The sequence below is a fragment of the Peromyscus maniculatus genome, chromosome 17 (genome assembly GCF_049852395.1).
Source record: "Peromyscus maniculatus bairdii isolate BWxNUB_F1_BW_parent chromosome 17, HU_Pman_BW_mat_3.1, whole genome shotgun sequence".
Taxonomy (NCBI): Eukaryota; Metazoa; Chordata; class Mammalia; order Rodentia; family Cricetidae; genus Peromyscus; species Peromyscus maniculatus.
Genome location: NC_134868.1, coordinates 47,941,518 through 47,961,541, shown reverse-complemented (window position 1 = coordinate 47,961,541; position 20,024 = coordinate 47,941,518). Strand labels below are relative to the sequence as shown.

General features: G+C 41.1%; 2 protein-coding genes across 6 annotated transcripts in view; both read right to left on the bottom strand.

Moving 5' to 3' along the window:
• The window catches only part of LOC102917459 (A disintegrin and metallopeptidase domain 3-like), a 53,554-nt gene extending 35,338 nt beyond the window's left edge, over nucleotides 1–18,216 (bottom strand). For 2 of the 3 annotated variants that reach the window (XR_013045386.1, XM_016001535.2), the window contains exons 1-7: nucleotides 16,488–18,216; nucleotides 16,029–16,096; nucleotides 13,694–13,749; nucleotides 7,563–7,641; nucleotides 3,477–3,553; nucleotides 2,326–2,500; nucleotides 147–212 (exon numbers count right to left, since the gene is read on the bottom strand). Coding sequence is in view for 2 of the 3 variants with exons in the window: in XM_016001535.2 (XP_015857021.1) it covers nucleotides 147–212; nucleotides 2,326–2,500; nucleotides 3,477–3,553; nucleotides 7,563–7,641; nucleotides 13,694–13,749; nucleotides 16,029–16,096; nucleotides 16,488–16,785 (819 nt within the window). In the remaining variant the exon portion in view is untranslated. The remainder of the gene's footprint in view (nucleotides 1–146; nucleotides 213–2,325; nucleotides 2,501–3,476; nucleotides 3,554–7,562; nucleotides 7,642–13,693; nucleotides 13,750–16,028; nucleotides 16,097–16,487) is intronic. The other variant, XM_076553610.1, reaches the window with a different exon arrangement.
• A 130-nt stretch (nucleotides 18,217–18,346) lies between these two features.
• The window catches only part of LOC102903427 (disintegrin and metalloproteinase domain-containing protein 5-like), a 68,514-nt gene continuing 66,836 nt past the window's right edge, over nucleotides 18,347–20,024 (bottom strand). For all 3 annotated transcript variants that reach the window (XM_076553613.1, XM_016001534.3, XM_076553612.1), the window contains one exon: nucleotides 18,347–18,573. In XM_076553613.1, the coding sequence (XP_076409728.1) occupies nucleotides 18,501–18,573 (73 nt within the window). In that variant the 3' untranslated portion in view covers nucleotides 18,347–18,500. The remainder of the gene's footprint in view (nucleotides 18,574–20,024) is intronic.

The following is a 20,024-nucleotide window of genomic DNA, read 5'->3' as shown; positions in this document are numbered from 1 at the left end:
TGCATGCACATACTGCACACAAGGCAGGCAAAACACCCATCCCACAGAACAAAGCTAACATTGGGGGTGGGGGGGGATTTAAGTTTCATATTCACAATCCTCACTCTCTACAAAACAAAGATCTCAGGAAGACAGGTCATTCCTACCATGGCTTTATCCACGATGACCTTCACACTCAGCGTCCTTTTCATCAGTGACACATTTGAACCTTTCTGTGAAACAATAAAAATGTCAATATAATAAAACCTTCGATCAGGTACACATATGTCTGTTAAGAATACTGATTTAGTACCGTTTACTGTACTTATTTTAGTAACGTGGACGATAGAGACATTCTCTAGTCTTGGGAGTCTTTAAAGTTAAATGCTCTGATGACAATTTGACTGGGAAGAAACCTTGGCTGTTTTACAGAGATCCACTTGCTTCTGCCTCTGGAGTGCGGGGATTAAGGGTGTGAGCCACCACACCAGGCCTGACCTTGGCTGTTTTAAAGGTGCTTCATTTTAATGAGTTTTTCTACCTTTGCTGAATGTATTCCATTGAAGATAAGATGGTATGGAATTACTCATTATTTATTTAAAAAAGGAAATATATTAGCCATATTATATCTTATTACTGATTTGATTTGTGGCTTCCTGAACATTTTTTGTAACAAGGCTTATTTATTTCAGTAAACATTTAATATTTGATGACATGAAATATGCATATATATATATATGCACATATATGTATGGAGTTGGCTTCTGTGATCAAAGAAGTCAGTTAGTCCAATGTCTAGAGAGGAATCCAGAAACCTGGAACTCTTCCAGTTCCAGAGCTCTCAGCTGCCTACCCAGAAAGACATGACATTGAGGTTCCAGTTGGATCCAAAGACTACTCTGTATGAGGTTAAGTTTTCTTCTTTTCAGCCTTCAACTGATTTGACAAGGTCTTCTCTTGTGCGATGGAGTGCAATCCAATTTACTCCAAGTGAAGCAATGTCATTCTGACTCAAAGACACTCAGTACCCTATTTCCCAACTCTGGAGTCTTCTTGGCCCACCTATATTGACATGAAGAATGAGCTACTGCTTGGGTGTGGCTCTGGCCATCCATTAATGACTAGTGTATCCAGCAAACAAGCATGTAAAAGTTGAGACGGGGGTGGCAGTTTAATTCGACTAGCAAACACCCAGGGTTTTTGTTTGTTTGTTTGGGTGGTTGGTTTGGTTTGGTTTTTCAAGACAGGGTTTCTGTGTAGTTTTTGGTGCCTGTCCTGGATCTTGCTCTGTAGACCAGGCTGGCCCAATTTCAGGTAAGCACCAAACTTACATAGAGAAACCCTATCTTGAAAAAAAAATGAACTTATTTAGCCACTGATGATCAAATGTGAAGTTGAGCAAACACTGTAAAGGGAAACATTAAGATACATATCAAAAGTCTCTCCAGAAGAGTGCCTGCTATTGGCTGAAATTATTTATAAGAAAAGTTGATTCTTAATTTTTTTCTATATTCATCAGATTAATTTACTAATTATAGGGAAAATTTAAGTGTAAAACTGACATAGTTGTATAAAGCATATACTTTTCAGTTTAAACCAATATATATTTATCTATTTATGTCAGAAACAGTGAAAGCTGCAGAATAAGAGCAGTGCATCCCACAGCAGCACCAGGCTGCAGAACAGAATATTTTCATCCATTCTTATTTTCATTTTTCCTTATACACTCATCTATTGAGTATTTTAGTAGATTTACTTGACAATATTATTTAATTTAGAAAGTAATAAATGCAAAATAAACAAAACATGAAATCATATTAACCAGAAAAATGTAAAATAGCCATTGTTAGATGATTTTTCCTTTAAAAAAAATCTAGACATTTATGACTGTACAGTTATGGTGAGGTGTATGAGAGCAAACACACCATCTTTAGATGGGGAGGTTTGAGATGGTTTCTAGTTATTGTCATGACTCATTTTACTTACAACATTTGTAGCAAAGTAATGCTTTTTTTTTTTTTTACAAAACAAATATATTGACTAAGAAAATAGAAAGTATCAGTAAGTAAATCCAGGACCAATTATGTTAATGGTATGCATATTCATATAAATAGCAACTATGTGTATCTATACAAACTTGGCATATAATAACTAAACAAGCTATCATAACAAGTTTGATGATTTGTTTTAAAAAATTAATCATGTCCACTTGTTATTTCCTAAAGACTATCTGAGTAAACCAATGATATCTTAAAAGAATTACCATACAACAATTTAACTTTGTTTTCCCAATGTACACAGTCTCAAAATTTCAAAGTAAGTAGTACAGATGAAGGCCCAACTCACCTCTGGTTTTACAAGAATTCGGTAGGACTGACTCTCATGCTGGAGATTTAAGTTTTCTTTTAAGGGGGAATAATCAATTTTATTGTTCTTTATTTGATAAATTATGTGTTCAAAGGTAGCTGAAGATTGTAATGGCTCGATTCCATAAGTGATGTTTTCTAACTGCAACAAGCCCCTGAACATATAAAGGAAGGAAAATACGATTAGTATAGGCTTCCCACTGAGAAGTCACACTAAAAGTATTCTCCATAATTCTTTATGTAAATTTAAATGTAAAGACAACATAGCTGTAGTTATATACTTTTCAATTTAAACCTACATATATGTATGTATTTATGTCAGAAACAGAGTGAAAGTACACTGCGAAATAAGATCAGTGCATGCCGCTCACCAACTCTAGACCGACACCTATGGAGTCTGCACAGGACCAAACGAGGCCCTCTGCTTGTGGGAGACAGTTGTGTAGCTTGGTCTGTTTGAGGGGACCCTGGCAGTGGGACCAGGACCTGGTGCATGAGTGGGCTTTTGGGGGCCCATTCCCTGTGGTGGGACACCTTGCTCAGCCTTAATGCAGAGGGGGAAGGGGCTTGGACCTGCCTCAATTGAATGTACCAGGCTTTGCTGACTCCCCATGGGAGGCCTTACCCTTTTGGAGGAGGGGATGGGGAGTGGGTCAGGGTGGAGGTGGAGGAGGGGGGTAGTGGAGAGGAGGAGGAACTGTGGTTGGTATGTAAAATGGATAGGAAATTTTAAAAAAAATTTTTTTATCTAATCTCCAAGCATCATTCAGTCTCGGATTCCGTTTCAAACCCAACGATATATCTATCTTCCCTCCATTATGGCATTTAAGAATACCTGTGGTCTGATGTGGCTAGAAAATGTGAATTCTCTCCCTGCTCATAGGAGCTTTTCCTGCTTAAGTTTTATGGTGGCAAAATACAAAGAAGCCCCCCCACCAAAAGTACATGAGAGGGCAAGAGAAAAGAGACTGGAATAAAGGAGCTGTATTAACAGGGCCCCCACACTCTATAAGTCTGTATTATTATTACTGTTATTGTTATTGTTATTATTATTGCCTCATTCTAGTCTCACAGAAGATGGTGAAGCTGAAGGTTGACATACAATCTTAGTTCGCGCTTCCAGAATGGTACCTGAGACCTGAGCAAGTGCTGACTGTCACAGTCGATGCTGGGATCTCTGCAGCATGTCCTTGATAGAAGCAATGGCTCTAAGAAGGGACAGAAAAAAATGTTATGGCTGAAGCCCTGGGGGCCATGCTCGCTTCCTGACAATAGCAAACGCCCACATTTAGCCATTACATTCTGTGTCCAATGTCCAGCGTCGTCCCCATCTCCCCACACATGTTTCCTCAGCACCTTCCTGTGCCATGATTATTCCCCTCTCTCTGGAATATTCTTGCTATAACTTTGATTTTTGACCACTATTTATACTATTTATCTGTATCGTTTCCTTTTTTAGCAAGGTTGTCTAAGAGCATAGTTTGTACGCACTAGCCTATGATCTATAACATTTGGCTGAGTTCAATCATGAACATTTCATTCCATTTTTCTGGGTTATGCAAAAAGGGTTTTTAAGTATTTGTTCGTTGATGTTGCATGTCTGTGTGCACCTGTCACAGTGAGCATTCAGAGGTCATTTGCTCCTTCTACCCCGTGGGCCCCGGGGATGGAACTCAGTTTATCATGCTTCACAGGGGCACTTTACACACAGAGCCATGTTGCAAGTCCATAAGCATTTAGCTGACATTTGTCCACCTCGCTTTCCCTTAATATCTCATGAGAAAGATAATGAATCATCAATAGTTCAAATGCTCTTCCTCATTGACTTTGTCAATGTTAGTGATACCCAAACTTTCCCACAATAATCCCTTTAGTGAATTTGTCTTCCTCCTAAGTCTAAATTGTAGTGATTTCCAGGTTCTTAATGCTGTGACACCTCACTTCCAACTTGTTGACTCCTTCAAATGTGTCTATTTACTAAAAGCATCCAGGCATAGCTCTCCATTTAACATGACATCAACCCCATCCTAAACCCCATTCCCATCAATTAGAGTAGCAGGCTGGATCTAGCCACAAGGGTAGTCATTAGAGCCCATGTAAGTCCAACATACACCTTCTGCACGATGTCCAGTACACTCACACTACAGGGCTTTGCCCAGACAGGGAGATCTGCACTATGTTGCATGCTAAGCAACAGGAGCAGCAACCTGCCCCTCGAGTGATACCAACAGCCCTTTCCAATGATGTAGAGAGTGATCTAGGTCCTGATCCACAATTAACCACAGGAAAAAAGAGTTCTGAGGGATCTCTTGACTGTGCCCCCCTGTAAGATGTCACCCAACATCTACACGGCAAAAGTCAGTCACTCAGACAGAAGGAAGACAGCGAAGCACAAGGTCAGCAGATAATGAGAGGAAAGCCAGAGACTGTCCAGTCTGTCCCGTGAGCCTCACACAACCCGTGCAGCATACACCCAGAAGCCAGCCGCACATGAACTCACAGCAGTTATGACAGCTTACATAAGACCTGTACAAGCTTGAGTCAGACCAGACTGCAGCCTGGAGATGGGAGGTAGGCATGGAGACAAGGAGCTACTGCCAACGGATTCGCTGCAAGGCTGAGAGTCGATGTTTTTGAGAGTGTAGCATTTGGTGAGTTGACCACAAGCTACAGGGAAAGGCTGTGCCTCCAAGGGGAGCCCAAATTGGACTTAATGGATTTAAATGATAAGGAGGACACAAAGGTTGGTGGATAGAGAAGAAGGTTGGAGCTAGGAGTAGCTGAAGGAGTAGAGGTAAAAATGATTAAAAGGTGTTATACAAAATTCTCAAAAAAACCAATAAAATATTATTTACTGAACATTCCTAGGTTTCATATAAACACTTAAGTGTACAGATTTAAACTCAAATGATACAAATTATAAAACTGTCTCGTTTGAGGGCAGGTAAAATGGCTGACTAACTGAAGGCATTTGCTGTACATGTGTGCATGCACAATAATATAATGAATAAATTTCCCTTTAAAAAAGTATGCATGAGTCTATGGTCAACATTATCCTTGACAATGCAACACTCAACCCTCCATTCCTGAGGGTGACCATGGCAGGAGCATGCCCCCTCCATTTGGGGGACTCATAATGCTTTGCCTGGGCTTTTTAAAAATACACATATACCTTACAGGTCTTTTGTTTATACCTTGTGGTTTCCAGTTTTGTGTTTTTATGGATTTCTGTTCGGGTGAATGTGTATGCTTCTGCATCTATATGTGTTTCTCATGCTTTTTCTTTGGCTCCTTTTTTTCTGTTTGTTTGTTTTGTCCAATTCTGGTGTGTTTGTTTTTAATTTTATTTTTTCTAGATGCCAGTTTTCTTTTTTTTCTTTTTCTTTCTTTCTTTTTTATTTTTTTATTTTTTTTTTTTTGGTTTTTTGAGACAGGGTTTCTCTGTGTAGCTTTGTGCCTTTCCTGGAACTCGCTTTGGAGACCAGGATGGCCTCGAACTCACAGAGATCCACCTGGGTCTGCCTCCAGAGTGCTGGGATTAAAGGAGTGCACCACCACCGCCCAGCTAGATGCCAGTTTTCTGAGAGAGAATAAGAACAGATGAGGATGTAGAAAGAGGAGGCGCGGGGGGGGGGGGGGGGGGGTGGCGGCGCGGGATCTGAGAGGAGCTGGGGGAAAGGAACCATAATCAGAATATATTGTATGAAAAAAAAAACATGTTCAATAAAAAACAACTAAGCAAGATCTACCACAAGACCCAGCTACCCCCACTCTGGTTATACACGCAGAAGAAAGGAAACCAGCAATCTAAAGACACCTACCCGCACACCATGGTTGGGAAAATACTGCTCACAATAGCTAAAATATGGAATCAGTCAAGGTCTCTCTTCAGCTGACGAATGGAAACAAACCATGATATCACACACATGGAGTGAGGAATATTATTGACATTAAAAAAATTTAAATCTCATCACTCTCAGTAAGATGAATGGAAATGGGGACCTTACTTCCATTAACAACCTCAACAACAACAATAATTCCAATGGTAATAATAAGCTGAGCCCATTCAGACAAGTACCATGTATTCTCTGTCATATGTGGAAGCCAGAAAGGTAAACCTGAGTCTAGAGCAGTGGTGGCTAGGAGCTGGGGAGGGCTAAAAAGAACGGATAAAGGCAAGCTGGAGTTGTTCATTGCACATGGTATACAGGGGTTGAAATACCACACTAGGCCATGTTAATGTGTACAACTAATTAATTGTAAAGTGCAGACATCTAGTCAACTCCCCTTCAGCTCCGATACTGTGGTATGCAAGGTGTTCCAAGATCTTTAACCTCAGGGTTGTTTTTGAATCCCTCATGCAATAAAATAGCCCATTGTTCGAATCCAAGAGCCTATGGGTGCCACCTCATTTCCCCGACCCATTCCTCCTCCTGGGTTGATCTGTGTGCCCTCTGCTTTTGGAGTCTCCTCTCACCATTTTCCCACCATATTTCTGTGTGGTGATTCCCACAGTCTCCTCCACTGTTCAGGATCTGTGAGACAACGTTCCCAAGCTTTTGGGATGCCTTGCCCCTCGACCTGCCTTTTCTTTTCCATCTCAGACTTCTGATGTCTTCAGAACTGGTTTAATCGTACTTGCAGATAAGTGTGATTTTGGGGTTCCAGTCTTCCAGAGCAGTCATTGGATTCAGTGTGCTTTCCTAGCAGTTTACACAGGGGATTTGGATTTGGGATCTGTTTGACCAACAGCACTGTAGATTAGAAGGCCTTTCTTTTTTTCCCCAACAGGAGCACCTTCTGCATATTTTTAAAATAGTGAATCTAAGTTGCTTGTGATAAACACAAACCTGCAACTCCAGCACTTAAGAGTGGAGGCAGGAGGATTGCGATTTTGCCACCAGCCTAGGCTCCTCCACTATACCTTGCCATTGTCACCACAGGTGGAAGGAAGGGGCATGAGGTTGGGGAGGGAATGGAAAGAGGTCAAGTAATATAATAATATTTTAATTAGAAATAAGTTTAAAATGCAAAAACCAACTTCTAAAGGTAACATATCATGTGAATCCATACATGTGTAGGAACATATATAATCTTTATACAAACGTTTGCATCACTATTTCTAAATTTAAAACTATGGGTATATAAGGGAGAAAACACCACTATACACACCCATAAAAAAGCCCCCAAATCTACACAGCATTAGTCTAAACTTACCTTTATTAAAGAGTAATCCAGTTGCAATGTTCCTAACTTGCTATGCGAATATGCCATAAAACGTGGATGCAAAAATGACCTATTTCAATCAAAATAATGGCATTTCATTATAATATATATCATTAATAACACTATATAGGTTTACTAGTTCATTAACAACAAAAACTTTCAGAATAATGAAACTACAGTGTAAATTTTACAAACCCAAATATCTGAAAATTAAATAGAACTGTCTTCTCATTATCTAGCTTATGTTCTAATGGTATATTAGATACATTAAACTTAAAGATAATCCTTAGAACTAAAACCAGGGACCAGCATAGGGCTATGACAAATTTTATATAGTGAACTGGTGCTCACAACCACATCTTCTCATCTCCATTTTAGTTTGTATTAACCACAAATAAATCGCATGATATGATAACTTTAGTATTTGCTAATGAGTAGAATGGGTGGATTATAAATCAGCAACAGATGGTTTTCATAAAATTACAAACCATCTCAGCATCCTTAATACCTAGTTCTATTTTATTTCTTAGAACTCTGTTTAGTTCCATGCTCCATTTTTAAACTGTTTGTTTCCTGGATGTTTAGCATTTTGCTTGCTTATTTTTTCTAGTTCTTATATATCCTGGTTACTAATCTTCAGATAGATAGCTGTTAAATATGTATTTCCCGTTCTGTAGGCTTCCTCTTCACAGCAGTGACAGTGTTCTTCATTGTACAGAAACTTTAGGTTCATTGAGTCTCATTCATTAACTGTTGGTTTTAATGCTTCCAACTACTGACATCCTGTTCAGAAAGCCCTTCCTGTGCCAATGAGTTTGGTCTTATATTGAAGTCTTAAAGCCATTTGAAGTTGAATTCCCTGTAGGCTGAGAAATAAAACTCTGGTTTTATTCTTCTACATGTAGTCATGCAATTTGACCAGCCATATTTGTTAAAGATGATGTCTCTTCTCCAAAGTGTATTTTTGGTAGCATTAGGAGTATGGACTTATGTCAGGGTCCTCGCCAGACAAACATAACAGACATCTACAGAACATTCCACCCAGACACTAAAGAATATACATTCTTCTAAGCAGCCAATAGAACTTTCTCCAAAATTGACCACACTGTAGAACACAAAGCCAGTTTTAACAAACAGAGGAAAATGGAGATGACATCATCTGCAACAGAAACTAGAGAAACATACAAACTCGTGGAAACTATACAATGGACTACTGAATTGTTGAGTCAAGGAAGAAATCAAGAAGGAAGTCTAAGGTTCCTAAAAGGAGTAAATGAAAATGAAAACACAACTTTCTAAAATCAATGGAGCACAGAGGCAGGCAAGTAAGTTTATAGCACTAAAGGTCTACATCGAGAAATGTGAGAGATCCTTCATAATGGAATGATTACACCTCAAGGCCTTGGAAATATAAAAACAAGCAATACCCCCAAACCATGTGGGAAAAAAATAATCAAAATCAGGTTTGAAATTAATGAACTAGAAATGAAAAAAAATTAATGAAAGGAAGAATTGGTTCTTTGAAGAGATTAACAAGATTGATAAACCTTTGGCCAATTTAACCTTAATAAAGAGAGAAAGTATCCAGATAATAAAATTAAAGATGAAATGGGAGATATTATGACACTGAGGAAATTCAGAGAATCATAAGAACACACTTTAAAAAATCTAAATTATAAGTACCTTGCTAACCAATTGTACCCTTGGAGCTTCAATAGCAAACTGGAAATCTAAAAGTAATATTTGCATTTCTCGATATATACAGCCTGCCAAAGCTAACCCCATAACATCCAATGAGATAACAATAGTAATTAAAAATCTCCAAAAATTAAAAAAATAAAAACAAAAACAAAAACAAAAACCTGGATCCAGATGGATTCAATGCAAAATTCTTCCAGACCTTAAAAAAAAATAAAAAAAAAACTAATGCCAATACTCTTCAAATGACTCCATAAAGTAGAAAATAACGGGACACTTCTGAATTATTTTTATGAAATCAATATTACTCTACTATCAAAATGGACAAAAGATCCAACACAAAAAGAAAATTATGGGCCTTTCTCTGATGAAACTGGATTCAAAAATTCTCAGTAAAATACTTGGAAACCCAATTCAAGAATACATCACAAGAGTGCCCACTATGATCAAGTTGGCTTTTATCACAGAGATCCTAGGATGATTCAACATACATGAATTAATAGACATAAACCACCACATCAATAGACCTAAATCATGTTATTAAACATAAGAAGGCCTTTAATAAAATACAACCTCTCTTCATGATAAAAGTTCTGGGGACTCTAGGGATACAGGAGACATATCTCTATGCAATAAAGACAATTGACAGCAAGACCAAGGCAACATCTTGCTCAATGGAGAAAAACTCAAAACATTCCCACTAAAAGCAGGTGTAAGACAAGGATGCCAACTCTCTCCATCAGTGTTCAATATAGTATTTGTATTCCTAGCTAGAGAATTAGGACTACTGAATGAGATGAAGGGGGTGAAAATTAGAAAGGAAGATATCAAAGCAACTTTATTTTCAGATGCTATAATTGTATACATAAAAGACCCAAAAGGATTCCACCAGAAAACCTCCACAGCTGGTAAACAGAGTTATCATTTAGCAGGATACAAAATCAACACACACACACACACACACACACACACACACACACACACACAGAGCAAAAAAAAATGAACAAACAAAAACAACAAAAAACAGTGGCCTTCCTATAAACAAACATCACCAAGAATAAATCGGGGAAACAAGACCATTGACAATAGCCTCCCCCCTAAAAAAAAATCTTTGAATAAATCTAACCAAAGAAGTGAAGGGCTTGTACAACAGAAATTTAAGACATTGATGAAAAAAATTTAAAATAATATCAGAAAATAGAAATACCTTCCATGCTCATGGATTTGTAGGATTAATATACTGAAAATGATCACTCTACCAAAAGAAATTTACAGATGCAATATATTTCAACACAATTTTTCACTGAAATTGAAAAAAAAAATCTTAAATTTTATATGGAAAGTCAAAGACCCAGGATAGCCAAAACAATCCTGAACAACTAGAAATCAAACAAACGAAACCCTGCTGGAGGTATCACCCCCCCAGACTTTAAGTGACACCACAGAGCTATAGTAATAAAAAAACAGTCTGGTACTAGCATAAAAACAGACACAAGAGCCCTTTACAACCTCTGCGGAGTCATTCAGCTTCTCTTTGGCCAAAGTAAGTATCACAGTCACAAATGAGCAACTTAATTTGTAGGTCCCAGGATGAGATGAAAACCATCTAAACTTACTGAGAAAGCTTTCCATGGTGTTCGGAGCACTCACTGGGTTGTTTGGGTCTGCAGTGCTCTCCAGAGACCGTGTGCTAATGCCCAGCCTTCAGTCCCTAGGGCTACTGGAGTATGGTAGAGTCTTTTGAAAGTGGGGCCTTGTCCTACTTTGGCTTTGTTGCTGCTGATGCTGTTGTTGCTTTGATAAAACACTGACCAAAATAGAGGGGTTGATTTGGCTTCTATTTCCACATGACTATCTGTCATTAATGAATATCGGAGCAGGAAATCAAGCAGGACCCTGGAGGTAGTCACTGAGGCAGAGAGCATCATGGATGTACTTACAGGCTTGCTCTCCCTGGCTTACTCTGCTTTCACGAGTGGTACCACCCACAGTGGGCTGGGTCCTCAAACATCAGCCAGCACTCTGAGGGAAGTAAACCCCAATTCAGATTCCCTATCCCTAGGTGTGCCTAGATTTGTGTCAAGCTGACAAAAACCGAGTAAGGCAGACCTGCATGCATTGGTCTAGATGCCTGGGAGCCTGTGCCCCTGAAGAGGACCTTGGGGCCTTGGCTCTTCATCCTCCTCTCTACTTCCCAGATATGAGGTAAATGCCAAGGGCTTACTGCCATGGTGTCTGTCCTACCTAACCACAGACCCAAAAGCCGCAGGGCTAAGTGAGGAACCATACACAGAAACCTCCAAATCTATCAGCTAACACTTCTTTTAAAGTTGACAAGTATCGCGTTTTCATGTTAATTAGATACCTAACTACCGCATGGGTGTCGGCCCCTTCTCACAATGTTGCTCACTGGGACAGGAGTAAACTCAGGTGCAGGGTCGGGCTGAGAGGCCTGGGAGCAGAAGATGTGCATCTCTTGATAACAGTTTCAGAGTTTCAAAGGGGAGTGAAGAGGAGAAAGTCATCGTATTGTGACAAATGTGACTTATGAGCTCTTCATCAGTGATATATACTATTCACATCTATTCAATTGTATACTTATGGCTTTGGAGTTTTGAAACATTGAGATTACGTGTGACATAGAGGAGCCTATATGGCATCATACTTTGATTACAGCTGTGGAGTGGGATACATAGTCAGATGCAGTGAAGAAAGCAAAAGCGAGATTCTACCTTCATCTCCCATGTGTCTTAGACAAAGTGCCTATTTGAGCAAGGCAAGATCCTAATTGTTAATATGATTTCCAGAATCCATCGAGATAATCTTTGTAAAGGACCTTATTACCTATTACACTCTATACTAAAAATCATATATGGAATAATGTTATGAGATATACACCCACATGAAGAAAGTGCACCCTGCACACTGTCAAATAAGGACAGACAGTTACAAAACAATGTACACATTTGTGAGGAAAAAAAACCTTTTTAGATGTTTCTGTAAGTTCTATATAAAGACAAAATATAGACCATGATGGAAGATTGTACACAAGGTTAATGCCACTGGCATCCTCACGGAATAAAGGGAGAAAGGGGGAGTCAAAACTATATATATATATATTGGAGCAAAATGGGAGAAACACAATTGTGGGTTGGCAATACCATTTGAGCATAACAGAATGTATAATCAAGAAACAGCAGCACTTGAGCAGAGAACATAAGGTAGAAAGGGGGAGGGGGCTGGAGCGGTGGGGGGAGGGAGCTGGAGTAGTGAGGGGGAGGGGGCTGGAGCAGTGGGGGGAGGGGGCTGGAGCGGTGGGGGGAGGGAGCTGGAGTAGTGAGGGGGAGGGGGCTGGAGCAGTGGGGGGAGGGGGCTGGAGCGATGGGGGGAGGGAGCTGGAGCGGTGGGGGGAGGGGGCTGGAGCAGTGGGGGGAGGGAGCTGGAGCGGTGGGGGGAGGGGGCTGGAGCGGTGGGGGGAGGGAGCTGGAGCGATGGGGGGAGGGAGCTGGAGCGGTGGGGGGAGGGGGCTGGAGCAGTGGGGGGAGGGAGCTGGAGCGGTGGGGGGAGGGGGCTGGAGCGGTGGGGGGAGGGAGCTGGAGCGGTGGGGGGAGGGGGCTGGAGCAGTGGGGGGAGGGAGCTGGAGCGGTGGGGGGAGGGGGCTGGAGCGGTGGCGGGAGGGAGCTGGAGCGGTGGGGGGAGGGGGCTGGAGCGGTGGGGGGAGGGGGCTGGAGCAGTGGGGGAGGGAGCTGGAGCGGTGGGGGGAGGGGGCTGGAGCGGTGGGGGGAGGAAGCTGGAGCAGTGGGGGGGGGAGGGAGCTGGTGCTGGAGCAGAGAGGGATGTGTACCCTAGATCTTCACTATGTACGGCTGTAGGGGAGCATGCTGCCTTACTCCTGTGCAGCGCATGACCACACAATTGATGTCAGCTCACTGCTTTTGATATCTCAAGTGTTCACTCTCTCTAAGCCATGGCCTAGGCATGTTTTGCCTGTGTTTGCAATGTAAGCCGCACTTTAGTATTTACAAGGTCTGCCTGATTTCCTAGGCTGGGCTATTTTTCTCACCTGGTCTCCAATTTTCTAAGGCATGTGTAGTGTACTAAGTAAGATGCTTGAGATCCCGTAACTACGCAAAACAATGTATGCAGGTGCAAAAATCACACACGGGCAGGTAACAACTATGGCTTTCATGACTGTGTGCATGGTTATGCTTTAAGGTCTTCAGTAGTTTTCATTTATCAGAGTGCGTCTTAAGACATCATTAACTTAGAACATAGATTATTGGATTTAAAATCTCAGTTCCACACGAATTTTAAAGAAGATAGAGCATGCCAAGTAACCGGGGTGTCTTTGCTCAGCTTAGGGAATGGCTGAAGAAGGGCGACTGGAAACAGCTGCTTGATAGAGTGAGCTCTTACTGACTTACTGTTTTTCAAGATGGAACGTGTATGTTTTCCCCTCAATTCTGACCAAGTAAGTGACCTGCGGCAAAGTGTCCAGAGAGAGAGAGAGAAAACCATTATTAGAAATGTCAACTCCTTAAAAGTAACAAGCTATGATTTATGTGATTTATATATGTACATGTTTTATAGGACCAGGCATTAGAGCCTGTATATCCCCAAATTGAAATGATCCACAATATAGTTTCTACTGTTTTTCATGCTTCTTACACATAGATACCCTTTCCAATTTATGCTTAATTCCCCACTTCCAAATTCCCTCCTCATTTTGCTATGAATTAGCAAAATAGCATACAAAAGACCCCAAACTATAAGCTATATTTTTCTCACCTATCACTGCTATCACCTATACTGTTACCTTTACCCTATTTCTGTCATCACTGGACCTAACGGGGGAACAAATGAAATACAAATGTCTTCTACTACACATTAACACCAGGACCACAGACACTCAAAAGAAGCCATGAATTATACCCACATTGTAAATGGCAGCAGCCATTATTCGCAAGGTTGATAGACACAATTAAACTATACAGGGTATGTTTTCATTCCTATAAACTGAAAGATAAACAATTGGAAAATGAATTTTATAATGTCTGTTTCTATAGCCTGAGAAAATGATATGGAGAGAACTATAGTGAAACCCACACACAGGTGCAAATGAGACATGTGTGTGCTATAGAGTGATGAAGAGAAAATATACATACATCTTTTTTGAAAATCAACTTAAAAACCTAAAGAAAAGGTGGGGACCCCAGGGAGCTGTGACGGAGTGGGGTTGGACATGATCAAGATATATCATATACATTTATGAAATTTTCAAAGACTAAATAAAGATATCATTTAAATGCTCAGTTCATGGTTTGAAATGTGAGATTTTATTGAATACTATCTATGAAATTTGATTGACTTGCATGTTGAATACTGTCTATTGTCAAATCCTAAGAGGCTAGTTATAAAACTAGACAAGAAAACATCCATGCTATATATTAAATTAAAATATCTGTTTAAGAATAGAAAAGGAGGCCGGGCGGTGGTGGCGCACGCCTTTAATCCCAGCACTCGGGAGGCAGAGCTAGGCGGATCTCTGTGAGTTCGAGGCCAGCCTGGGCTACCAAGTGAGCTCCAGGAAAGGCGCAAAGCTACACAGAGAAACCCTGTCTCGAAAAACCAAAAAAAAAAAAAAGAATAGAAAAGGAGAAAGATTGTAGGAAGATTTGAAGACACTATGAAATGATGCTGATTAAATCAGTGTGTTAACTTTGTAGAAAACAATTGTCTGACTTGGAAAGCACTGAAAACATTCTGATCTACTTTGCTAAAAAATTTTAACTGCTTTCCCATTGGTCCCGTGGAAACAACTCGGGGAAAAGACCCATAAGACTATCTGCTGGTCAGAAGTTTTATACATATACCAGGTAACAATGGAGAAGTAGAAAAACAATATTGCCACATACAGTCATAAAAATATATGTGACTAAATATTTAATGGGTTAAAACTAGTACCTCAGACTTATATGGATGGACGATCATTTTATACACCTCTCTGCATTGCTTAAAATAATTTTATAATTTTTATACTTTACTGTTTCGTTTTCCAAAGGATTTACATACGTGTGCATTTACAGGCCTGGAGATTTTTATACTGCCGGTTTAAAAATCATGATACAGGGTAAAATTTAGTGTAGTCTCACGTGTAAGAACATATAATTAGTGTGTGTGTTTTCTCTGAGTTCTGTAAGCCATGTACGGCAGCGTGGGGACCGGAAGTTAGAGCACTTGAATCTCACATAGAACACTTGGGCACTCTTCATACACTACTTGGAAAATCAAAGAAAACGGAGACATTTGCCCTCCCTCCGACCACCAGTCCTTTTTTTTTTTTTTTTTTTTTTCAGTCCATATGTTTTTTTTTTCCTTTTTTTTTAATTTTAATTTTACAATACCATTCAGTTCTACATATCAGCCACGGATTCCCTTGTTCTCCCCCCTCCTGCCTCCCTCCCCTTCCCCCCAGCCCACCCCCTCATTCCCACCTCCTCCAGGGCAAAGCCTCCCCCGAGGACTGCGATCAACCAGGTAGACTCAGTCCAGGAAGGTCCAGTCCCCTCCTCCCAGGCCGAGGCAAGCGACCCTGCATAAGCCCCAGGGACCACCAGTCTTTAGCTCACTAAACCAGGAATAACCAGGATTTGAAAGAGGCTGTAGAGGAATTCACTGATGTGGGCCACAAGTGGGATACAAATAAACACCCGTCATTTTCCGAAAATCCGGTTTCTTAATTATGTGCGTGTCTGCTACCTTGGTATTGTTGATGCTGTTCTCGATTTTCTGTGGCACTGTGGTCTGCAGAAGTGGTGTTTCGGAGTCTGCAGAGAGGGACACAGGAAGTACACCCCAGCACAGCCGTGAGTACCCTGCCTTGGCTAAGCTCTTCTCTAGCCAAGAGAACACATGGGGCATGTGGGGCCCTCTGTCTATCTCGCTCCCTCCCTCTCCGTAACCACCTTCCTCTCCCCCCCGCTCTGCGAATGTTCTCCTGATTGTTGAAAGTCAGCAAATGAGGGTCAGTGGTCTTTGGGCTGAGTCAGAGTCCTCCAACCATCAGGCAGAGATGGACCCCTAGACCCTGGGAACTGGGCTGGGCTCTGGGCACCTTCACTAGCCCTGTTCTGAACTTTCAAGAGCAAAGGGTGTGAAGCCCGCAAGGCGGGTGGCCTGTTGACAAGTGGTCCCCTGCCCAGCAGCATCTTCACTTACCCTGGCCGGCAGTGATCAGTTGGCCCAGGCATGAGAGGACCAGGAACAAAGGCAGCATGGTGTGGCTGCTGGCTTTACCACAGTGACGGCAGTTGGTGTAACGGTGGTAGCTCGCGGGCCCCTGAGGCCCCTGTGGGCCCCTGCCCCTGTGCCTGGGCTCTTGGGAAGCAGGAGAGGCAGAGCCCAGCAGGAACAGGAATCCCCAGCAGTGTGGCCCCTGCAGCAGCTCTGGACCAGAGCCCAGAGGAGTCAGCGCTTTCCCTGCAGAGGCCCGAGGATGCCCAGGAACCACCCACATGAGTGCCAGACTCGGGAGGAGCTATGTACCCTCCTAACACATGAGCAGTGTCTCCAACCACCTAGTAGCTGTTTTTCTTCTGAGCACATTTTGACTTGCATGTCTTTGCATGCAATATTTACATGGGAAGTGAGAATGAATACCTTTCCCGTTTTGTAAAAGGGAATAGAAAATACGCAATAAAATTTAAATTTTTTTCTGCAATAATTCTTACTGAACATCTAAACAGCTTAAGAAATAGCTGCAGTAGCTAACTATAACAAGAAAAATTGAGCCTCTCCTCCGTTTACTGAAGAATTTGCTCTGGTTGTGTTATATAATTTATTTTAATATTTCAGTATTTCATAAGGCCAGATGTTTTTCATATACTGAAAAAAAATCACCTAATGGTTGACAGCAAATAATACACAGGGGCTTTTATTTTGTTGCTCCTAAAATGCATGACTTCCTGACTGGCACCTTCATACATTTTTGAAATTTAAAATAGGTCATGAAAGTTAGGACCAGCATTAATTATTCATGATTTTCTCACAGTCTATGAAGGTTAACAAGGTAACCCAAATCAGAATCATGTTTATTGCTTAACATTGTTACTGTTTTCACCTGATTAGCACGGATGCACGTCAAGGTATCTGACTGTAAACGTTAAAATAATTTAAATTTAACTCAATCTTGAACGTTTTGAAGGCCAATAAGCAATAGTCATGGAGTGTCAAATATGATTGATGCTGTATTTGTGTCTGAGTCAGGTCCAAACAGGAAGGCAGATGTGTGCAAGAGATGCCATAGTTAGACATTATAAGTGAGTCAGTAGTAAGACATACGAAGTTTTGTGTGAATGCATGGAGATGGCTTCTTTTTTTTTTCCTACAAAGCCGCTCAACAGTAGCTACAGAAAGGATGTCATATTTATGATGGGGCATAACTGGATTAGTAAAGAACTTCTTCCAAGGGTTTTACTAGTGCTACATTTGTATCTCAAAAATAATCTGTCATGAGGTCAGTCATGAAGACCGGAAGTGGCAAGTCCACTTAGGAGGACTCTGCACAGTCAGAGCACAGCTGTCAACCCATGAGGAGGACTCTGCACAGTCAGAGCACAGATGTCAACCCATGAGGAGGACTCTGCACAGTCAGACCACAGATGTCAACCCATGAGGAGGACTCTGCACAGACCACAGATGTCAACCCATGAGGAGGACTCTGCACAGACCACAGATGTCAACCCATGAGGAGGACTCTGCACAGTCAGATCACAGATGTCAACCCATGAGGAGGACTCTGCACAGTCAGATCACAGATGTCAACCCATGGGGAGGACTCTGCACAGACCACAGATGTCAACCCATGAGAAGAAAAAATGGTGAAAGATACTGTTATCTTTGTAAATAAAAACTTTTGCAAAGAAAAACCAAATAAATCTCTCATTTATCCTTCAAAGTCCCCTCTTAATAAAACTTGTGTTTCTTTTTATACTTATTAGATATGCATTCAAGGAGGTTATGGCAGACTAAAGACAAAGAGAAATCCCATCCCTTTATAGCCATACAGATGCAATCAATTTCATAGGTAGTCACCATATTTATTAAAGGGTGAATGTGTGTTTCTTAGAGATGACCACAAAGATGTACTCAAACCCAGATACCAAGACCATCTTGCTGAGAAGACAGGGATTAAAGACCTGGCAGTACTTTCCTGACTGAGCTGTCTCCGTCTTAGTGCTTCTTCATGGCAAAGACCGTCAGAATCCTTTTTGAGTCTGGTGTGACCGGCAGGTCCTCGGCTGAGCTGAGAATGAGTTAGAACAAAGAAAGGGGTGTGGGATTTAAGCAATGAAGTCATTCGATTCAGTGAGGTGTTCTGAAAGTGTGTGGGCTCTTTAGAACCTGAAGGAATGCTTAGAAAGCAACTTAGAGAGAGTGGAGAAGATACTCTAAACAGAAATACATGGGGGAAAGTGGTATGTATAAACGTAGTGCAAGTATAGCCATGCAAGGATATAATGAAATATTAACTGTGTGTCGTGGATCTATTATGACTTGATATGGTTGAATGTCGTATTAACATCTTGCTGTGGACATCCTGTTTTCTATATTTTAAATTATTAACTATGTATTACAATTTGCTATATCCTATGGTTGCTCTTCTTACCCTCTTTTCTAGCTTTTTTAAAAATAACAACTTCGGGAGGGGGGGAGTGTGGAGTCCAGGTTGATCTTGTGTGATACTTAAAATAGTTAGAGATTTTCAGGGAGTTGTCTAAAATCTTCTGCAAGGAGATGGGGAGGGCGAGGTGGCAGCACTTACTGCTCTTGGGGAAGACCTGAGTTTGGTCCCCAGCATCCACGTCACAGCTCATAACACCCAAGAGCTCTTGTGCACACAGGCGCATATTAACTTATGAAGGCACACACAGACACATACAAATAATTAACCAATCCACATTTGAAAGCTTTTAAAGGGAGAACCCACATGCTTTTCCTTCACTTTGTTTCTTCTTGTGATAAGACATAGATACACACAGCTGCTCTGTGTGTGTGTGTGTGTGTGTGTGTGTGTGTCAAGGAAAGGGTATTATGCAACTTAATCACATTTATTTTCATGTAACTATAATCACATCAAGAAAAACCGTGCAATGAAAATAAAGCTTTTGGATAATTCACTTTATAAACATACCTACCCTTTCCCCTCAAGCTTTCTAATCTAATCTCTTCCCCATACCGAGAATTTTTAGTATGCAAATAAATTTATCAACATAATCATAGGCTAGGTTCTGATTTGGATATAATCTACTAAGTATACATGCCTTCATTTTTATTATTGCTTATGTCATTCTCTTCACTTTTATTAAAGTGTGGTGTTGTGAGAAAGATTTTCCCAGTTTGAGCAAACATTTATCTGTTGCATTTTTTTTTTTTTTTGAGTCGTTTCCAGGTTTGGGCTGCCATGTGCTTGAGTGTTAGAAATGCATGTGTGGTAGTTTGCATGAAAATGGCTCCCATAGACTCTTATGGAGTGCACCATTGGAGATATAGCCTTGTTGGAGGAGGTGTGGCCTCTTTGGAGGAAGTGTGTCACTGGGGGGGGCAGGGGGACTTTGAGGTTTCAGAAGCTCAAACCAGGCCTAGTGGCTCACTGTCTCTTCCTGCTGCCTGCAGACCCAGAGGTAGAGCTCTCAGCTCCTCTCCAGCACCATGTCTGCCTGCGTGTCGCCATGCTTCCCGCCATGATGATGATGG